Here is a 20,596-nt window from a genome sequence, read left to right as displayed (position 1 = left end):
TTAAAAATGACTAAAAATAAGTTATGAAGTGTTTGACAAGATAAAAAATAACTTAAAATAAGTTACGAAATGTTTGGCAAGATCTCCCCCTACTTTTTATTTTTTGACTTGAAAGTCATTTTAGTTTAACTTTTTATTTTTAACTTAAAAGTTACTTTTTTTAAATCAATCCAAATGGGCTCTAAGTTAACAAGCACTTACACTCTCCTTTATAAACATTTGGAAAAGAATAAAATACTTTTGTTATAGTAAGAGTGATATCTTCTAGCGGTAAATTGTAATATTTCTCTCGACACTTCTAATTTTGAAAATAAGCATCAGTGTCGAGTCACTTAGGTTTAAAGGAACTCTCGCAGTTTTTGTATAAATATATGCGTTCATTCACTCTTAACTACCATCATCCAAGCCTCTTTTAAGTCAAAATTATCCAACAAAAATATGGACTCGGTTCCTCTTCTTTTTTTAAAAATAAAATATCTTGTCAACCTTGTACTAAACTAATTGTAAACCTGGATGATCTGAAGATCGTTATAAGCTTATGTTATTAGTGCATACATGGCATGTGGACTGGAATTCTGCCGAGACTAAATTGACGATTGCATTAAGAACCCCCAAGGACTTCTTTTTGCACGGATATTGGCCAGCTGATGACAAAGGAATTTCAGTAACATCATGTTTCACGGAAGACAATTCTCGTTATAAAATGGCGAGCCCATCTTTGTATCCCCAACTTTACCACCTGCTGGAAAAGAATAACTATACAATCTCACAGAACAAAAGAACCCAAGTGAACAAAACTGACAGCAATATTTTCTTTCGACTGTAGAATTGTGACCTTTTGATCACCGGACTGTTCATGCCAAGGGCAAACTGATGGAAACTCAACAGTAGAAGAATATCAGCCCACAGAATTACAAAGCAAACAAAAATATATATTATCGTAACTGTAATATATAACAAAAAGAAAATTATCTAGAGGTAGACATACAGATAAAGAAACGATTATAACAGATAGAGCATAGAGCTAGAAAAAAACAGAAATTGGTGGTAAAGGCATAGGCATTCATTTTTTTCTCTTCACTTGACAGTGCAAAATTACAATTGACAAGTGCCCTTTTTGAACAATGAAGATAGTAATGTCAAAATTACATTGCAGAAAAATGGATCTAAACATGGTAACCTTACATCAAGAAACTACCTCAATCACATGATTTTGCACAGACCAAATTATTACTATTGTTTTGCCATATTCAGAGGCAATGAATCTTAAAAGCTGTAACTACAATGTACGATCCAATTCTCTCTAACATCAAAGTGGTGTTTAACATGTTTTATGTTAAACATAACTGATAGCTTGTATTAACATAATTTTCTTTTGACTCCATATGAAGAACTTGAATCAGTACATCAGAAGTCAATAAATAATAGAAGCAAACACAGGCAGAGTAGAAATAATGCAATATTTCTTTGCTTTGGTAATGAGACTTAAGAGTTGGGACTTTCATTTCCATTTTAGCTCCTCTGTTACAATGCATAATTTTTTTTCAGGGAACACATTCTAATTCTATTCTGTGTCTACTGTACATGTAGTAGAAACTATATAGCTTTTCTCTCTCGCTAAAGACAGGTATATAGTTACAAAAATTATGGACTCTTACAAGTCCTAATGTCGTTTGTGTTGGGTAATACAATAAATACAAGGTTAAAGAAGAAAAGAATTGACTGCAACAAAAGGGACTCACCTTTGCTCTGTTTCCAGGATAAGTCCAGAGCTCTAAGAAGGCAATGAAATGTTATTAATTGTAGACTTCTTTCCGCATGTTCTCGCAATTCTTGGCTAAGGATTTTGGAAGAGCACCTCACACTGTCAAAGTAGGAGAGAAGGATATCACCAAATCCTAATCAATTGAAATTGCTATGATAGCGGACTGTTAAAATAACCAAGAATTGCTCCAGTCCACTTTGGATCCCATAACACACGTCATTTCAATGTCTTCAAGCTCATCTACTCGTGGAAATCCTCATAAGGTGGGGATTCACTTGACGAATCACTTTCAAATGGGGTGGTCTCTCTTGGCGATGAAGGAAGTGATTCTCTTTGTTGAGAAGATAAACCTGGAAAGGTCTTGTGTCAGTAACAATCTTTTAATAGATGACGAGATTCAGATTGGAAATCAAAAATATACTTCGAAGTGTATTTTAAAAAGTAACGGACCACACTGTCAGCCCGAATTAGGGAATGTAATATCAACTGTGACTAAGCAATTAGCAACCTATACATCATAAAATTGTGTATTGAACAAACTATTATGCTGGATTCTGCTGGCTCAAGAGAGAGGGAAGAATGGCATCCGACATTAGGTCTTCTCAAGAGGAAAATAATAGGACTCCAAAAGAGCGAACAGGATACTTTCAACATCGAAAAAGCTTCACCAACCTTTTGGTCCTCTTGAACGGAACTTCTTTGTATGCCGTCTAATCAGCTTCTTGGCTTTTGTTATGGTTAGTTGTCTAGCAAATGGAGAGAACTCTCCCTCATTTTCACTCCAGTCACCAGTAATCTCATTTTCTGCTTCACCCCTCATTGTCCGAAGCACGAAAGCCTTTGCCTTCCGACGCTGTGAATTGAAAAGGCCTTTAATAGAGGTGACAAAACCATCACCTGCACCCTCAGCGGGACGCTTAGGCCAGGATAAAGGATTTTGCTCTGATTTTCCAGCTGAACCACCATCACTATCACTGAGATTAAGATCAATATCAGGAACGCCAGGAGCACAAGTTTCCTTTTGATTATGTGCTTTATCTTTAAACTTCTTCCCCTGCATTAGTATAAGAGGACAAGGTTACTGAAGTATTGGATTCTTGTAAGGTAACCTAAGAATACATATACTTAGTACATCAATGGAAAGTATACTTAATGTGGTGAAATATCGAATAATTACAGATCATGAAACTTGGATGAAGATAATTTCAAAAGAATTAACCTGCATTCCCGTTACTGATTTTAGGACTCCCCAGATGATGTGCTTCTTAACTCTTGAGAATAGCCTCCGCCAGGTTCCCGTAAATTCAACACGATGGAATGTATCCATCAGCAATCTTAATTCACTCACAGCAAATCTTGATCCTTCATATGTAACAAGTAACTCAACCTAGCCCATGCATATTGAACATGAATTAGTTCCGAAACAGAAAAAACTGACGAAACTACAATTAGTTATTAGCCCACATAATGGACTAACCTGACTAATCTTGATATTGTGAAACTCTCTCATTCTACGAGGCCTAGATTTTTTCTCATCCTGCGTCTTGCCCACCTTTTTCTCTTCATGAGAGGAGCGGCCAGATTTGATTAGTTTTGATTCTTTGGATTTGTTTCTGTTACCTTCATCTGGCTGATCAATACCAGCAAAGGGCCCACTTGTTGAAGAAGTAGCACTTGATGAGTGCATCTGCAGCATAAGTTCATCAGCAACAGATTCAGCTACCTTTTCTTCCCATGTTCTATCAAAGGATGATGTTCGTCTTAGCTCAGGGGTTGAACCACAAACAATATTAGCTTTTAAGTTCTGCAACTTTGACACCTGCAATGTTCAGGCAAGTGAAATTCATGCTTATTAAGAAGAAATATGTGAGAATGATGATATGAAGAAAATCAGATTAAGCATAAATACTGAAGAATTTGCCGATCAGTAAGGTAAACTTTACACCGAAGGAAAAGCCACTCTTCACCTATCTAGCTAAGAAGCAACCCACAATCAACCAAGGATCAGGGACTCACTTGGGAGGAATCAGCAGAAGAGGATAACTGATTTGTCGATGTAACTGGTAATGCAGAATTGCTTGATTTGGTGGAGACCTGAGGATCTTTTGTTAGATGGCTACTTGATATTGGTGGTTCCTGTATTGATGAGCCTTTCCGTGCACGCCTTGAACCAGCAGTAGTGGAAAACTTCCAAACTTCCTGTAAGCACAAAAACATTTAGCAACAATATCTTGTAAATTCGTTAATCTTCACCTGAGGAAAAACTTATCAGCAATGTATTTCTGATACATGGACATTACACACACCTGCCTGCGCTGGGAGTCTTGTTCTTCTTCTGGAAAAAAGTACTCCCACATCATTCTATACATCGTCTCAGTCAAATGTATCTTTAAGGGGTAAATCTCCACCTGTGCAACGGAGGAATCTAAACATGTTATAGTATTATATAAAAGAAGCCAAAATTTGAGAAAGGGTTAATCTTCCACTCAACAGCCAGGAGAAAAGTTTGACATGTTATTCAGTGTGATGAATGCCATGACCAACACCACAGAAGTGTAAAGTTCCAGACAATGACAAGTTAGCCTAGTCAAAATAAAAATAAAGGTTTAAAATCCTACGCATTGCTACCTGGAATAGTTCAAGAGGATAGTTTCCATCTTTTGGACCCCCCTGCTTAGCATCCACGCGAAGCATCACTTTTCTGTACACATGAAAAGTGAAACTATATGATCAGAATTCAACAGTACAAAATCAAGAAAATTGTGGTTTCAAGAATACTTGCAACACCTAAGGCCGCATATTAGCATTCCCTAAAAACATGTATTCCGTATGAGGCACATATGGTAAGATATGGCACCAAATCAACTAGCCACTGAAGTTTAAGAAGTGAATACCAAACTGACAATAACAAATATTCAATGATCATGCTAAAGTCAATTGTTAAACTACGGAGGTAGAGGCAAAAAGCTGTATTGTAGAACATTTCCCCCCTGGTACTTGCACCTTTTGGCAAATGTAGTCATTTTTAATCTTATCTAATCTGGTATGACCGCAATCCATCTTAGCATCCGCATCTCTACAACACTCATCTTATGGATATGTTGAACTTTATCAGACGAACATTCACTACCATACGAATTGTCGGTCTTGGTTGTTTCATGGAACTTATCTTTCACTGTGTAGGTATCTGTCTAGCAAATAACATCTCAGTATCACTTCTCCATTTCAATCATCCTGTTTTAATCCCTTTTTTATAAGGTCAATAATTTTATTAACAAATGGGAGCCCCGTATATAAGCCATATACCAAGACAAAGAGAACCTACAACAAGATGTAGTTCTCAACAATGGAGATCCAATCTTGCATTCAAACAGGGACCTCATAAGTACATCAAAAAGTAACTAGAGACAAAACACTTCTTTGCAATTTTACAAAATCTTGCTCCCCCCATCAAAATCCATCCAATATCTCTCTTTCCAAATGACTCACATGATTGCTAATGGGGGCAATACTCCATGCCCTTGGACTTCTTTTTCCCTTCATATGAATCCAACTTTACAGCCTCCTTCACTGTACACGGCATCACCCATTACATCCAAAACAACTGAAGGTCATCCTCCATAACAAATTAGCCACCTTACAGTGCAAAAGAAGATGATCAACATTTTCACCTGCACTCTTACACAAAAGCAACAACTGACATAATTGATCCTCCTCTTTCTCAGGTTTTCCACAGTTAAGATTGCACTCCTAACTGCCAACCATAAAAAGAACATTCCTCTCTCATCAGTAGCTTCTAATAAAAAAAGCTAACCCTGAATAGACCATTTCTTCTCTCCTTCCAGCTCCATACATCCAACAAGTTGTTGGGTGTGTCTAGCTCCCATACACAAAATCAAATTGTGAAAATTTTTCATCTCCCAGTCCTAAGGTTCCTTCTGAATCTTAAGTCCCAGTGAAAAACCCCTCGTGAGAATTACAAATTTGTTGGACTGGAATCTTGCTTTGGCTAGATACACGATATAAATTAGGGAAGGCTTCCTTCAAAATGTTCTCCCCACACCACTTATGTGCCCAAAAACTAATCTTGTTACCATCCCTAGCCTTTAAAGGATATGTGTACAAAAGTCTTCCCACACCTTTATAATACTCCTCCACAAGCCGCACCCAAACGGCGTTGTAATGTTACTAGTCCTCCATCCTCCTTCCATCAGGCCATACCTCTTTGCTACCATCCCCCTCCGAAAAACATTCTCCCACATCCCAAATCTGCATATACATTTCGCTAACAGAGGTTTATTGAACACCTTGAGATCTCTAACTCCGAACCTCCCCATTCCTTTGGAGATGTGAAAAATCTCCGATTCATGAGGTGATGCTTCCTAATACCTTCAGTTGTGTCCCACAAAAAGTTGACGCTGAAGTATTTCCAACCTTCAATCACTTCGCCAGGAGCCAGCAAAAGTGCCATGAAATAAGTAGGAATGCTGGAAATCATACTTTTAATCAATAGTTCTTTTATCCCTTCCAATAAATGCCTTTTCTGCCAACCTGCTAGCCGCTTCTCCACTCTCTCGATCACTGAATTCCACACTGCAACATCCTTGCTAGAAGCACCCAAGCTTGAAAGAGTACCCATCTTGCAATTCAAAACCTGTGTCATCTCCTCAACGTTATCACTAACCCCTAGAGTAATCACTGCCTACTCATTGGTAGTGAAAAAGCAAGAACATAGATATGTTTATGAATCCAAGAGCCACTCATCTGAGCCAGCGGATTTGAATTCTGCTATGCCGGTGCGCAAAGCAAGCACGCAAGGACTGCGTAAATCTTTGGTCTGCCTATCATTGTCCATGTTGGGCTGACTCCTTTGTTTAGGCAAGAGGACCCCTACTGATATTGACTCTGACCTGTTGATAGGCTATAAGTAGGCCGTTTGCTATTGCAGTAAGGGCTGCTCGCCTTTATACGGCTTGGCTTCGCTATCGCTTGTAATGGTTGACAGTATTCTTGCCATACTTGAATTCCTATTATTTAGAGCTAGAAGCTTCGCCAGAAGAAAACATTCATTGAGATTAATCTTAAGGCCTGACATAACCTGGAACCAAATAAGGATCTGTCACCAACGATCCAGCTGGACCACCTCTACATCACAGAAAACTAATGTATCACCTGCAAGATGTGTAACTGTCACGTTGCTATGACCTCTAATGAAGCATCAAAACTCTTCACAAAATCTCCACTGACCGCCCGATCCATCATTTTGCGCAACACCTCCATAACCAAAATGAATAACATAGGAGCTAAAGGATCCCCTTGTCTCAATCCCCTCGAGCTCCCAAACAAACCATATGGACTCACATTCACCATAACAGAGAATCTAGCAGTAGAATCAAAATTGATCCATCTTCTCCACAAAATTCATCTTTGACATGATGTAGTCCAAGAAATCCCAATTCACATGATAGTATAAGCTTTCTCAAGATCCAGCTTACATAAAATTCCAGGCTCACCTTTCTTTTTCATGGAATTAACCACTTCATTTGCCACAAGGGCTGCATCCATTATTTGTCTCCATTTAGATATCTAAATTGTTTGCGTTTTGGCACTGCACTCCCATCTAGTCTCACCTAAACTTCTCTCTTCTAATGCTTGCTTAAACCTGCAATGCATGTATTCAGTGTTCTATTTATCCTAAACTCTTGCACTCTTAAAGTAAATCTCCATAGTTCAAGTTTTTGGTTGATACCATTGCTAGTTTTGTCAACTAACAGCATGCCATCATCAAAAATAATACACCATGGACCTCATCTTACATTGTGTTGGTTAGCTCTTCCATGACTAGGATAAATAAGTAGGGTCTCAATGACGATCTCTGATGTAAATCTACTGTTATGGGAAACTCCTTTGTATCACCTACTGTTTACATGCTAGAGATGGTTCCTTCATACATATCCTTTACGGCATCTGTATGTTTGATATAAATTCCTTTCTTCTCTATCATCCACCAAAGGACCAAGTGTGATACTCTATCATCTACTTTCTCTAGGTCAATAAATACCATGTGTAGATCCATTTTTTTTTAAAAAAAAATTCATTCTCATAAATACCATGTGTAGATCTTTCAAATTTTTGCAATAGATTTCCATCGATCTTAGCAAAAAATTAGCAATTGTGGTAGATCTACCAGGGATAAAAACATTTTTTCTCCTTCACTCTTGTCATGTTCCTAAGGCTACACCCTATCACTCTTTCCAAGAGTTTCGCCATATGACTTGGGAGTTAATACCACAATAGTTCGCACAACTTTGGATATCCCCCTTGTTATGATAAATCAGAACCAGGGTAATCTTCCTCCACTCATTAGGCATCCTACCTTTGTTAGTAAAAAAAATGAACAACTTGGAGACCCATCCGACCTCTCCAAGACACTTCCAAACCTATAAGGGAATACTATCTGTACCACAAGTTTTCTACTCGTCATATTTTCCATGACATCCTAATTCTATGAGTGTAGCTAAAGTTGCTATCGTTCACATACATGTGGAGGTCTAAAATGTTATTCTCTTGGTTTGAGTTGAACAAAATACACTTCACATGGTTTAAACCCTTACCCTTCTTTTCTCCTAATCGTGCTTCGTGCTACATAACATTTCTCTCTCTTCTTCACGTCCCTAGCCTTTGATACAAGCCATCAAGAACCCCCCCCCCCNCCCCCCCCCCCCCCAATAGCATTCTTCAAAAGCTTCTTCATCTTCTGTTTTTAACAAATTCCTATAACAGTTTACTTTAGCTTTAATAACTCATGTACATGTTCATTCCACGATCAGGATTCTTATGGTCGAGGTCCTAGACCTTTAAACACACCTAGCACTTCAGTTGCTACGTTTTTAATGCAACCCAACAATTCCTTCCTTAGGATGTTTGTGTCTCTTCCCTGTAAGTCCCAAGCTCCCTTCTCCAGTAGTATCTTCTTGAAACACTAACTAGTTAGCACCCTTTAATGCCCACCACTAATTCACGGTCGTTTGCAAGTCGTCACCTTTCTCACTCTACTCTTAAGCTTTACATCTAAGGCTACTAACCTATGTTGGGTGGTCATCACTTCTCCTGAGATAATCTTATAGTCCTTGCATGTATTTCTATCTCGTCTTCTTATAAGGATAAAGTTTAATTGCCTGTGGTTACTCCCACTCTTATAAGTAATTCGGCGAGATCCCCCTTCTTAAAATATGTCTTAGCTACAACTAAATCATAAGCTAAAGTGAATTTAAATATATCCTTCCCTTTGTCATTCCACCATAGTACCAACCCATAGAAAATGGAAGCATAAGCACTATACAGTGTAGATATGCAGCATACAGAGCAAGGAATAAACTGAAATTGTTGCATACTTTCCCCATTCAGCAGGAGCATTCCATGCTGATAGAAGCATATCAGATTTGGCATTTGGTAAGCAGTTTCTCACAACAAAGTACTTTGTAGTGAACTTAGCTACCCCAACATCTTTGTAGTCACGGTCAAAATCATATATCTGCAAAAAGAAACAGCAGATTATATTCCTTTCCTTCAGTTCATCAACAATGAAACAGTTTCTGGTTGCAAGATAACTGTTCAAACACCTCAGGGATTGCATAAAGGACACAGTAATTTAAAGTTCAAGTGTCAGGGTCCTGTATCGAATTTCACTAACACCACTTCAGTTTTTATCGTGTAATTGTCTAGATAAAACTGTTTAGAAAAGTTGCACACTGTGGTATCGGAATCTATTTCCATCTAAAATGACTAGAACCAGCAACGCAATATCTGATAAACCCCAAGTCTGGCACTGAATAAAAAGCTTTGAATGACGACACCCAATTAGTGAGATACAAAATTCATGGATTTACAACTGATCTATTTCAAGAAGGTAAAACCCTGCAACAAAGTTCTCCAATTTAGGGAATATTACCTCATTGTTTTCAATTTTTAACCCCTCAAAATAAATGAAAATTTAGCTGTAGTTTACTCTTTAAGTGTAATTATGTAATTGTCTAGACATTAGAGTGCTATTAATTTATTTATTTTTTTATTTTTTTTATTTTTTTTTTGTCATAAAAAAATAATCAAATTCTTGTTTTTCTTTTCATCTCTTCTTCATTTTGTTAGAGGAAATATGGCAGTACAAGAACCAAAGGGAGATCACAATGAGACAGGTTAAACAAAAAGTATAACTCTAAACATCAACAGACCTACATACCAGCATTGCATGTATGTGTTATTTATTTCCTGCGGGAATGTCAGGAATATTGCAGCCAGTTAGTTTCATATATGATCCTACTAATCATTATTTTTCAACTGGTGTTACCCCGATCAAGAACTCTCTACAGGAATCTATACAAGCAAGGATAAAACCAAAAGCACTGAAGCCAATGTAGAGACTCACCATGTCATTTATCTCGGCTTCAGCAAATGATTTACCATCCACAAGCATGCTCCAAACCACTTTATTAATTTGCAAAGAGATGCGCATAGCACAAGAAGGACTTTTATTCTTTTCTTTCTCCATCAATCGAAGTTGTGCAGCTTTCTGTAGAGCCATCCTGAGAGAAGCAGATGCCGCCTTTCTAGATTTTTGAGCATTTACCAGTTCTTTCTTCAGTTTTTGCACCTGCAGAAAGTTGATTCTTTTATGCCTTCAACTTAATATACCTTATATTTCTATTAGTGTAATGAATTTATATTTCAAAGGAGAACTCCGAGAAATTTGTGAACTTCACAGGCTTCACTACCAAAGGACACAAGTTACCACATGCAAACTATAACAAGCAGATATGCTCGTCAAAACCTATGGGCAATTGGATTGCATATTGGGGCATATATGGGTTTTAGAACATGGAGTCTAAGCACACATACCAATTTTATTTACGCTGAAAGTTAGGTTAAAGTGGGTATAAATAACCCTTGAACCATTTTGAAGAATATCTTTTACCTTTGCACCACCAAAACTTCTAGTTCACCAAAATAGACAGTAGAACTGTCAAAATTCTTTACCATCTTTCCATAATCACTTTCTTTTAAATTACACTGGTAACTGCACTCTCCAAAACAAAAGGAAAATAAGGGCACACATCTACAGATAGAGCTTCTCTATACACCAACAACAACAACAAACCCTGTGAAATCCCACAAGTGGGGTCTGGGGAGGGTAGAATGTAAGCAGACCTTACCACTACCTCGTGGAGGTAGAGAGGCTGTTTCCGAAATACCCTTGGCTCAAATGCAGCAATTCCAGATACAAAGAAGAAAATATAGCAAGTCACAAAGAAAGCCTCTCTATACACCATTTCAAGAAATTCCTTGACACACTCACTGTGTAATTTAAAACATATTGTATCAGAATGACAGCACTACAAAGCAAACAACAAAAAGCTACATCCAGTTACTTCTCACCTTAAAATAATCGACAAGAATTACCTAAGAACTGATAAGGAAATAATAGGCACGTGCAACTCAGCTATAACTTTTCAATGACAACTTAACAGTAAAACTAAAATCAAGAGAAGAGAGGCCTTGAAATCAAAGTATTTATTGGGCTTATTACACAAAACCAGATTTGTATCACTACAATGCACAGGAACAGATCTCTTTAAAACCTCCAAAGGGAGAAGAGAAATCTCAAAGCAACCAGAAATTTGGACAGAAGTGCAGCAAGCTTATCTCATGAAATACTGTTCATAAAAATTGGTAAATTGAAGTTGATTTGCTTATGATATGAGGAGAAACTATGGATAAGAAAAGCATGCTAAGAGAACGTGATAAGGGCCTTTTTTTGGTTTCTTTTATTATTGAGAAGGTTTTCACGATCCATCATCATTGATATCCAACTCAGACAAACCACTTTGGCCTGTACGCATACATTGACCATGTGTAATTTATAGGAAGTTGGGCCAGTGGAGGCATATGGTTGGACCGAGTCATGATTGTGCCCATTAATCGCCCCCAGCATTACTTATTAAAGTCCATGAAAAATGATAGTGCTAGGGAGAAGAGGGAAATGTAAAACCTCCTAATTCAACAGGAAGAACATCGGAGATTTGCGAATCTGCTAGGATCACGTAGTGATGGGACTAGATTATTACAAGAGAGTTTGTGACCTATTTTCACTAATGACATATGGAAGACAATAAGAAGGGATCAGCCTAGGTGAACAATATGTATTCAGCTCTTCCTTGGGATCATCTGATTGACAAGTGTCCAGGCCCAACAGAAGGACATGATGTGAGAACCAAGGTATGTAAAGGTGGACATTTACAGAGCCCTTCATGATGTCCATAACTCCATGGCATTGAACAATAGTTCACGGTATAGTTGGAACTGGACCTCGTAGAAACAACTAGTAAGGAGGGCATATCATAGGATACGACTTAAGATATCATTTCATAATCAACTTCTCAAACTGGAAAAGAACTTGTGTCATACTTCACATGTAAACAATCTTAAAGTGCTTCAGAAAGTTCTTGTCTTACCAATATGGACCTTCCACCAGTAATAATCCAAAGACCCTCCTTTACCGAGTTCCTGTCAGCAGATGCATCATTATAAAGAGATAACTTCCTAATATCATCCTGGATCAACTTCTGCACTCTTTCTTTCTGTTCTAGATTCACTCTTGCTAGTTCTACCTCTTCAACACCATCAGGCACAACTTCGTCAGCCTCCTCTTCAACATCTTCATCGTCACCTGCCGGATACGACAGACTAACTTTTCGAGGCCTGATTTAGAAATTTCAAATTAATTCTGTCAAAAATTTAAGATAAATATATAGAGATGCAACTCATCACAACCAAGTACAATAATAGAGGCTTCTGAGGAATTAGATTGCAGTTCTCGAAAAGCACGTTAAATACAATAATAAGTTGAGTAATGTTAATGATTAAAGATCTTAATAACAGTCCTTACTTCGGAAGCCGGGCAAATAGAAGATTGGTCAAAACATCCAGCATAACTTGGAACTGACGAGATGTCATTGTTGCTGTTATGTTTTGTGAATTGAATGAAAGCTCCTTCAAAGGTTTCACCTGTGACAATAGTATAACACATAGTCATGATTGAGAACCAAGTGACGAAAAAATCAAGGGATGAAACCATAAGATGTAACAAAAAATTGGTCTGATAAGTTGAATAGAGTTCTCACAACATAAGACGACATGATTAGGTCATCACAAACTTTAGAAACAGGGAATACCTTCAAGTCGGCTGTTCCACCTTTATGCCTAGTATAGCGGAAATACATATCACAAGGCATAAAAACTCTCTCCAGTAAAGCTCCAGTGCGCTTCACTTTTGCTGAGCGTCTTCGAATTTTAGGAAGCCACTGCAGTCCAGCCCCTGGGTCTACATCAGTTGGGGCAACATGTGCCTGTACATGTTCTAACATCACAGAGTACTCCATGCGATTCCATGTCATTTCAGGTTGAGATTCACGAATTTGAACATTTCCTCCACCTAGAGCTTGTTTAATCACTTCATAGCCGATGGATAGAACTGAATGGAATGAACGAGCCAAAACACGGCCACTCACAGCCGCCAACAGAAATCTACCCTGTTAAAACAAAAAGGTGCAAATAGCATTAGCATCAATGAAAAATTAAAGCATTGCAATAGAGTTATTAGAGTTATACTAGGTTTTCCCCTTCCTTTGTATTTAGAGTCATGATTTTGGCAACCACTTCCCAATTGAGCATGGCTAAGAAATTAGAGACTTAGAGCCTGTTTGGATGGACTTATTTCAAGTTCTTTTAAGCACTTTTTTAGTGTTTGGGTAAATTTAAGAAGTGCTTATAAGCAGAGTTTTGGGCTAAAAGTATCCCTTATCTAAGGGAGTAGGTTCATTTTGGTCCTTTAAATACAACCTAAGCATTTTTAATCCCTTAGCTTTGCTAAAGTGGAGCACTTTTGGTCTCCCTAACATAACAATGTTAAGAACTAACGGCAAATACAATTTTTCTATCGCTGCTAATTTCAACTGATAGTACTATCTCTTTCTTGATTGATGCACATTTTATTCCTTCTTGCCTTCTTCATTTCTTAGGATTAACATAGCAATAGCTATTTATATCAGAAGACAATACTTTAGAACACAACAATCTTCCCCACTCGAAAATAGTAACCATTTAACAAAATGGCCTTAAGGTGCGACAGCACAATCTAAGAAAAGGAGAATGTTTGTCCGATGGGTTTTATATTTTACAAGTCACGTGAGTGTTACGTGGGTTTAAGGGTTTAACACTGTTACTTTTAAACGGGTTCTATTAAGGAGATCAAAAATGCTCCACTTTAGCAAAGTTAATGGATTAAAAATGATCAGGTTATATTTGAAGGAACAAAATGAACCTACTCCCATAAATAAGGGATGATTTTAGCCCAAAACTCATTATAAGCACTTAATTTTAAGTTAAATGATAAAAATAAGCCAAAAGCCGTAAGTTTGAATTTCTAACTTATGACTTTTAGCTTATTAGCCTAAAGGCAAAAGCCAATCCAAACAGGCTCTTAGTCTTACAAGAGTAGGGAGGGTACTTCTATGATCTTCAAGCAGTCAATGCTGCAGGACAAAACAAATTTAAGAGGCACTTGGTAAACATGACACAGTCATGAACATATTGATGTCACTTAATACTGTTATCTTTATCCATTAGTTGGAAATGAAATAGATTTACGGAAAATAGTCTTATATCTTCCGTTAAATATAGAGCTCTTAATTTTTGAGAGTACAAAACTTGTTAAGAACTTGCTGTCATAGAAATAGACCTCCATTAGGAGACTTGATGAATAACATCCGATATATTGATTTGGAATCAAAATCCTACTATGTTTCTCTCTTCCCACTCTTTTCTCTCTTGCTCTTCTCCTTTTCCTCTTCACCCTATTTATTCTTCTCTTCTTTCTTCCCTCTTATTTATTTCCATTACTTTTCTGCTTCTCCTTTACTGGTTGAAAATAATGTCCTCATCCCCCTTTATCTCTATTGTTTATGTGTTATAAGGGATAAGGCTTGACATTATTTTACATAACAAATAAGACACTCTAACAGTGTAACTCTTACATGATGTTTTAAATATGAGAGTACTTTAAATTAACCAAGTTGTACTGACATCAAAGACAAACCAAGATGATTAGGACAGTTCGAAAAGTTTAATTTTGGTTAGACACACTGGTGTAAACGAAAAATCAGTATGGTAAAACAACAACAGTAACATACCCAGTGTTATTATCCCTTATGGTATAAATTTCTTAAGATAACCAACCGAATTGAACCATCGACAACCTCATTAGGAATCACCATTGTCACTTCATTTAAGCTCATCTCAAACAAGTGAACAACAACATTATACAAAATAAAAGTTAAAAAAATACTAACAGCTCTCTACATTTTCTACTGACATAAATCTCTGACATGACTAAAGACTCCTAGAGAACACAAGACCTAAAATAAATGTACCAAGTAGACGAAAACATAATCCTAACTAATTGATACCGCCTATATAGATCTTTTTCTTCCATTGTATCCTATTTTCTGCTAGGTCTACCATCTGCATATACTCAAAGAGATTGTAGGTCATTTGAGACAACTTCCCTCCATGTGATTTTAGGTTTTAGAATGAAGGACAAAATTTCGTGTCGTTAGAAGCTAACAACATGGTAAAGATGCTACTGAGTAGGAACGAATAACTGATAAGTGTGGCTTTTACCAGTCTCATGAATGGTTAAACACCTCAATGCAGATCTTCCTTCAAGGGAAATGAATATTATAAGCAAGCATAAGGATCAGAGGATTTCAATCAAAAAGGAAAAGAAACAAATGCCGATGACACAAGAGTGAATAAGGACAGACACAAGATTGAATAAGGACACAGTAAACTAGGAAGCTATGACCCATAACCAAGACAATTAGTTCTTACAGCTTTGAATTGTTAGCAGATAGTTAACTTACATTTGCATCTTCTGAGTGAAGATTGAATTGTGGTTCAATGACATTGACCATGAAATGGCGAGTGCCCTCCCCCTCATTGTCTTCAATGTCGGCAAGCTTCGCTGGTAATAGATAGAAATAAAAAGGATAATTTACAAAAATTAACATCTTGCAGTGAGAAGGACAACAAAGATTATAACCCATGTCTCAAATATCATACAAACATTTCTATTGTGCAAATGCACCCATATCAAGCTGCAACAATTAATCAATTGTCAAAAAAATAAGGCTAATCCAGAAGGTAGATTAGATGTGCCAAATATTTGAACTCGGAAATATAGGTTCCACAGCTTCGGCAGTAAATATTAGATCAGAAATTAAAACTACTACTCCCTCTGGTCCATATTAATAGGTGTTTTTACCTTTACATTTAGGTTCAAAATAAGTGGTGTTCCACGTAATCAAGAAGTTATTAATTGTTTCCTTCCAAACTTACCCCTATTTAGAACAGTAGGGTTAATGTTAACCAAGAAACTATATTAAATAGGTAAAGTTGGTAAAAACACTTCTTTCTAGGAGTGAGTAGATTTCTTAAAGGGGTATGCCCAAGCGAAAATGCACCACTTAATGTGGACTGGAGAGAGTAGTGTATAATAGCTAACTATACAAGAGATTACAAGCAGTTTAGAATTGAGTTAAGTTTCACTAATCTGCAAAGAAGAATACATACATCTAATGCTATAAGGGCTCGTTTGGTAGGGTGTATAAGAATAATGCTAAATAGAGTATGTTTCCATTGGTAATGCTTGTATTAGTTATGCTTGCATTAATTATGCAGACATTATTTCTTATGCATTGTTTGGTTTGGTGTATTAAAAATAGCATGCATTACATAAAAATATTTATTTACAAAGATACCCTCCACAAATATGGTGGAAAAGATGTAAAAAAGGGTTTGAGGGGCAATTGGGTCTTCAACCCTGCTAATGCATGCATTAAATTCCCTTGAATTACTAATACCATGGATTTCCATGTATTAGTAATACACTCCTTAATTCACAGTAGAGTGTATAACTAATGGCATAGCATGAAAAAGTGGACCAAACAAGGTACTACTAATACACAAAGCTAATACATGCTTTATTTTTATTAATGCACTCTACCAAACGACCCCTAAGTCATGATACAGAATTAAGGTCCAGTTAGAGCTTACCAAAGGAAGTAGATGGAAGAGTTTCTACTTTAACTTCCCTTGATAGAGGTGCTTCTACTTGTGCTTTTGATGGCCTGACATGTTGTGGAGAAGAGGAACTGGCACCATGACTGACTGGAGACTTCTGGTTATCATCTTGAGGTAATTCAGTTCTATCAATTACCTCACTATCCTCCAGCAACTTTCTTTGGGCATATTGCCTAGAAGGAGATGGTTTTGGAGATTCAAAAGCTTTAGATATTCCACCTACCCAAGACCAAACTGCATCCCTATTCTCAAGTGTCCACAAAAGCTTAAGACCATAGACAAAGATTCGCTGACAATTATCAGCGATCACGACATTATACCCATCATCATCACTTGGGTCAGATCTTGTATGGTCATCACTTTCACTCCCATTTTCAAACTCAGATCTCACATATGTCATCTCGAGATTTCTCCCACCAACTTCTTGCCACGCCAACAACCTATCTGGGTCAGCTTTTGGGGCTTGCCTTCTGATTGTAAAGTAATCAGATGATAAAAGAAAACCATCATCACGCTGTCTCTCCGTGCTGCTGTCATTAGAAGATCTTTCTGTTGATGCAGATTGTGATGTTTTCCTAGTCATGTTAACTACTTTTGCAACACTGCTATTATCATCTCTATTTATAAATGCCTTAGGCATGTGGAGGTCAAGACCCTGGTATACAAGATCAAGAGTGTCACGTTTGCTCTCAAAAGTGTATTTTTGCTTCCCCCTGCCATAATAAAGTTCATATTTTAACTTATTCATAGAAAATGTCAGCCCCTTAGCTGGGTCATCATCGTCTAAAGGCATATGCTTTATGCATGCTGGTGTTGCATCAACTCTGAACATAAATTCTGTCATCACCTTATCTAATGACAGATTGCCAGATCTAGGAAATCTTGGAATTCCGAAACGTGGCCACCTAGAGAAAGACCGCAATTTGTGAGGCGGATAATAATTTAAGCTCCAAAATTTCAGTACCCATGCCAAATCATGAGGACCAAGTTTCAGTGTTGGGAAAACTGACAAGCTGTCAGGCTTCATTGCACCACAGCCAGCTGCATCCAAGACACCCTGATCACCCACAGAACATAAGTTTGACTGATTATCATGCATAGGAAGAGATGGCCTAAGCAGAAGATTCCACCTAAGTGACAGAGAAGTTGATCTAAACGGGTCATAAACTTTTTCACGGGGCACTCCTTCACTGGGAAATGCAAATAAATAATGGTTTAGAGGGGTTCCAGAATCACATTCCCACTCCATTATCACTTCAAGACTAAAGGCCGGGGCCTCTATGAAAGTAGAGGAAAATCCAGATGAACACTTCAAATTAGAGTTCTTTAACAAGCTCTCCAAGCTGCTCAGTAGAATCTTGAAGTCCTTTGCAAAACAATAAACACGACCATCTGACTGCTGGAGTTCCATATACCCAGATCTTATCTGAAGCTTGTCAGACTTTTCATAAGGATCACTACTGGCAAGAATATTCCATTGGGACTCAGAAAAATATAAGGAGGTGTTTCCATGAATGTAGTTTCTCATTTCATCCCACCATGGCAAGCTCTTTTCCTTTTTCAGTGGAGGAGGATCTGGACTTGGATTTCTGATGCTCAAATTGGCCCTACGCATGGCCACTGTGAAAGCATAGCTAATATCAGCAAGAGCTGGTTCAAAACCCACTCCGTAGGAAATTTCTGCTTTCTGAAAATGTAAGGGCAAATCAGAGTATGTTTTCATTGGTGGAGTTGTCCCACTAGCAGAACGGAGCAAACGGACCTTCCTCCATCTCCCAATGTATACATTTTGGTGGATTTGGGGCTGAAAACAAGTTGCCTGCACCCCACATAGATAAAAAGGTTACTTTTGTGTCGACGAGTCTATTGTTGAAATTCAAAGCATTTAAAACCAAGTAAGATTGCTTCTCAAGAGTCAAATACAGTTGAATGAGGAATATAATATATCTAGCGCTTTAACACAATATACAGCACAAAGGAGCAAGATTAAACATAGATATTCAAATTGATAATGCTATCTCAATTGGAGGCTTACAGTTATCACATTGACAATTTTCCAATGCTAACTTTCAGAATGTAGCACTTCAGTGATTAGTGATTACATGTGGGAAAAACTTGATTGTTCTCTCCAGTACGGAGTCTAGATAGGAATATATAACGATTACATATGTTAAAGTTTTGCGAACTACTGATTCTAGAAAAGATTGTACAAAATTTCAACAGCCAAATCGAACCAATCAAACCAAACCTAATTAGTCTAGATCCACTCAAACTAATCTCCACACTTCCACTCAAAATGGTGTATTTATGTCATGGGTGCCAAGCGTGTTAGAAATGTTCGGTTTGAAGGCCTCTAAGATTTTGTATGAACATCAGCTAATTGGCTATTTGAGGTGACAAACAGTCGTAATGCATCTCCTTATTCAATCATGTCTAATAAAATAAAAATTTACCTCCATATATATTGTTGTTTTTTTTGTGAAAAATAAGATAAAGTAATATGAAAGGGAACTTGATAGCAGATACCATTTTCATCTCTTTTGACTTTGATATACCTAAACTCATGGAGAAGGTGTTTTAACGATATAACTTATAAGCCCATAAGTCGAGATGGTCATAGCTCAACTTATTTTTTATTCTTCCAGGATATTAGATTTCCTCCCATCATGATACAGCTTCCAGAAGTAGATCGTCTATTTGGGGAAGAACTTGCCTAATCAACATATAAACGCCAAACAATGGGTGAGTAACCCTTGTATTCAGATAACAATCCTCAACTTGGATCCCCTTTGACATGAGAACATGATTACAATATCCAAATGGCCACAACATGAAAACTGAAAAACTAAGAGAAAGAAAAATGTGTGATTGTGTGACTATGAGATAATTTAGCTTGCTTATGTACCACTCTCTGGAATCTGTAAAGATTTCAAGTGACTCACCCAGATCAAGAACAAGTTATACATTGTATACACAAGACAAGATGGTTAGTGCGCTTCTAATCTAACATATATGATTCTTCCGGTAAGCCTGCAATGCCTAACATCGACTTCGCTAACTCGACCCCCACAAAGTACTTTAATCTATCTAAATTTAGTCTGAAAGTGACTGAACAAAATGCTGCTTGAGTTGATAAATTCATTCCGTTAATTGCATGTTAGGACAATGCTATTAACATACACCACTCACCACTTGAACTGGATACCAAGGTTGAGTTGGAGCCGAATCTACTTTGCTAAACAAGGTATCGTAGCCACACACATGACACATCCCTAATGCATGGCTACCCAATATTGGGCCACCCACATTATGTTTCATATGTCCAGCCCTGAGCATTCAAGAGTGTGTAAGAATTCCCCATTGGTTAACTACAGATTATAACCTCCGTATATGGTCTTGGACGATTCTCACCACTTGAGCTAACATATTAGAGTTGAATTAAACTCAAAGTCCATTTCATTGACAAATTCATTTATTAATCATGACAAAAGAAAATCTTACAATCATATAAGAATGGGGGTATCATCATACTAAGGACGAAAAAAAGAAGGGAAATGGTGGAGGTTTAAACAGGAGTTTACTCCATTGCATCACAGTTCAGGGGCATATGTATGAAGACTGTTCAGGGGAATGCAT

The 20,596-nt window shown here is 37.4% G+C and overlaps 1 protein-coding gene across 2 annotated transcripts in view; it reads right to left on the bottom strand.

Annotated features, from left to right (window-relative positions):
- Positions 1-1,446: 1,446 nt before the first annotated feature.
- Positions 1,447-20,596, bottom strand: part of LOC125856877 (protein SABRE) — a 49,485-nt gene continuing 30,335 nt past the window's right edge. For both annotated transcript variants that reach the window (XM_049536527.1, XM_049536528.1), the window contains 14 exons: positions 16,934-18,779; positions 15,742-15,842; positions 12,994-13,350; positions 12,708-12,826; positions 12,274-12,520; positions 10,191-10,415; positions 9,160-9,299; positions 4,394-4,466; positions 4,072-4,173; positions 3,782-3,964; positions 3,243-3,584; positions 2,985-3,152; positions 2,438-2,819; positions 1,447-2,115 (listed from right to left, as the gene is read on the bottom strand). In XM_049536527.1, coding sequence (XP_049392484.1) covers positions 2,006-2,115; positions 2,438-2,819; positions 2,985-3,152; positions 3,243-3,584; positions 3,782-3,964; positions 4,072-4,173; positions 4,394-4,466; positions 9,160-9,299; positions 10,191-10,415; positions 12,274-12,520; positions 12,708-12,826; positions 12,994-13,350; positions 15,742-15,842; positions 16,934-18,779 — 4,395 coding nt within the window. In that variant the 3' untranslated portion in view covers positions 1,447-2,005. The remainder of the gene's footprint in view (positions 2,116-2,437; positions 2,820-2,984; positions 3,153-3,242; positions 3,585-3,781; positions 3,965-4,071; positions 4,174-4,393; positions 4,467-9,159; positions 9,300-10,190; positions 10,416-12,273; positions 12,521-12,707; positions 12,827-12,993; positions 13,351-15,741; positions 15,843-16,933; positions 18,780-20,596) is intronic.

This window comes from Solanum stenotomum, chromosome 2 (assembly GCF_019186545.1).
Source record: "Solanum stenotomum isolate F172 chromosome 2, ASM1918654v1, whole genome shotgun sequence".
NCBI lineage: Eukaryota > Viridiplantae > Streptophyta > Magnoliopsida > Solanales > Solanaceae > Solanum > Solanum stenotomum.
Note: the sequence above shows the minus strand (reverse complement) of the source record. Positions and strands in the feature narration are given on the sequence as shown.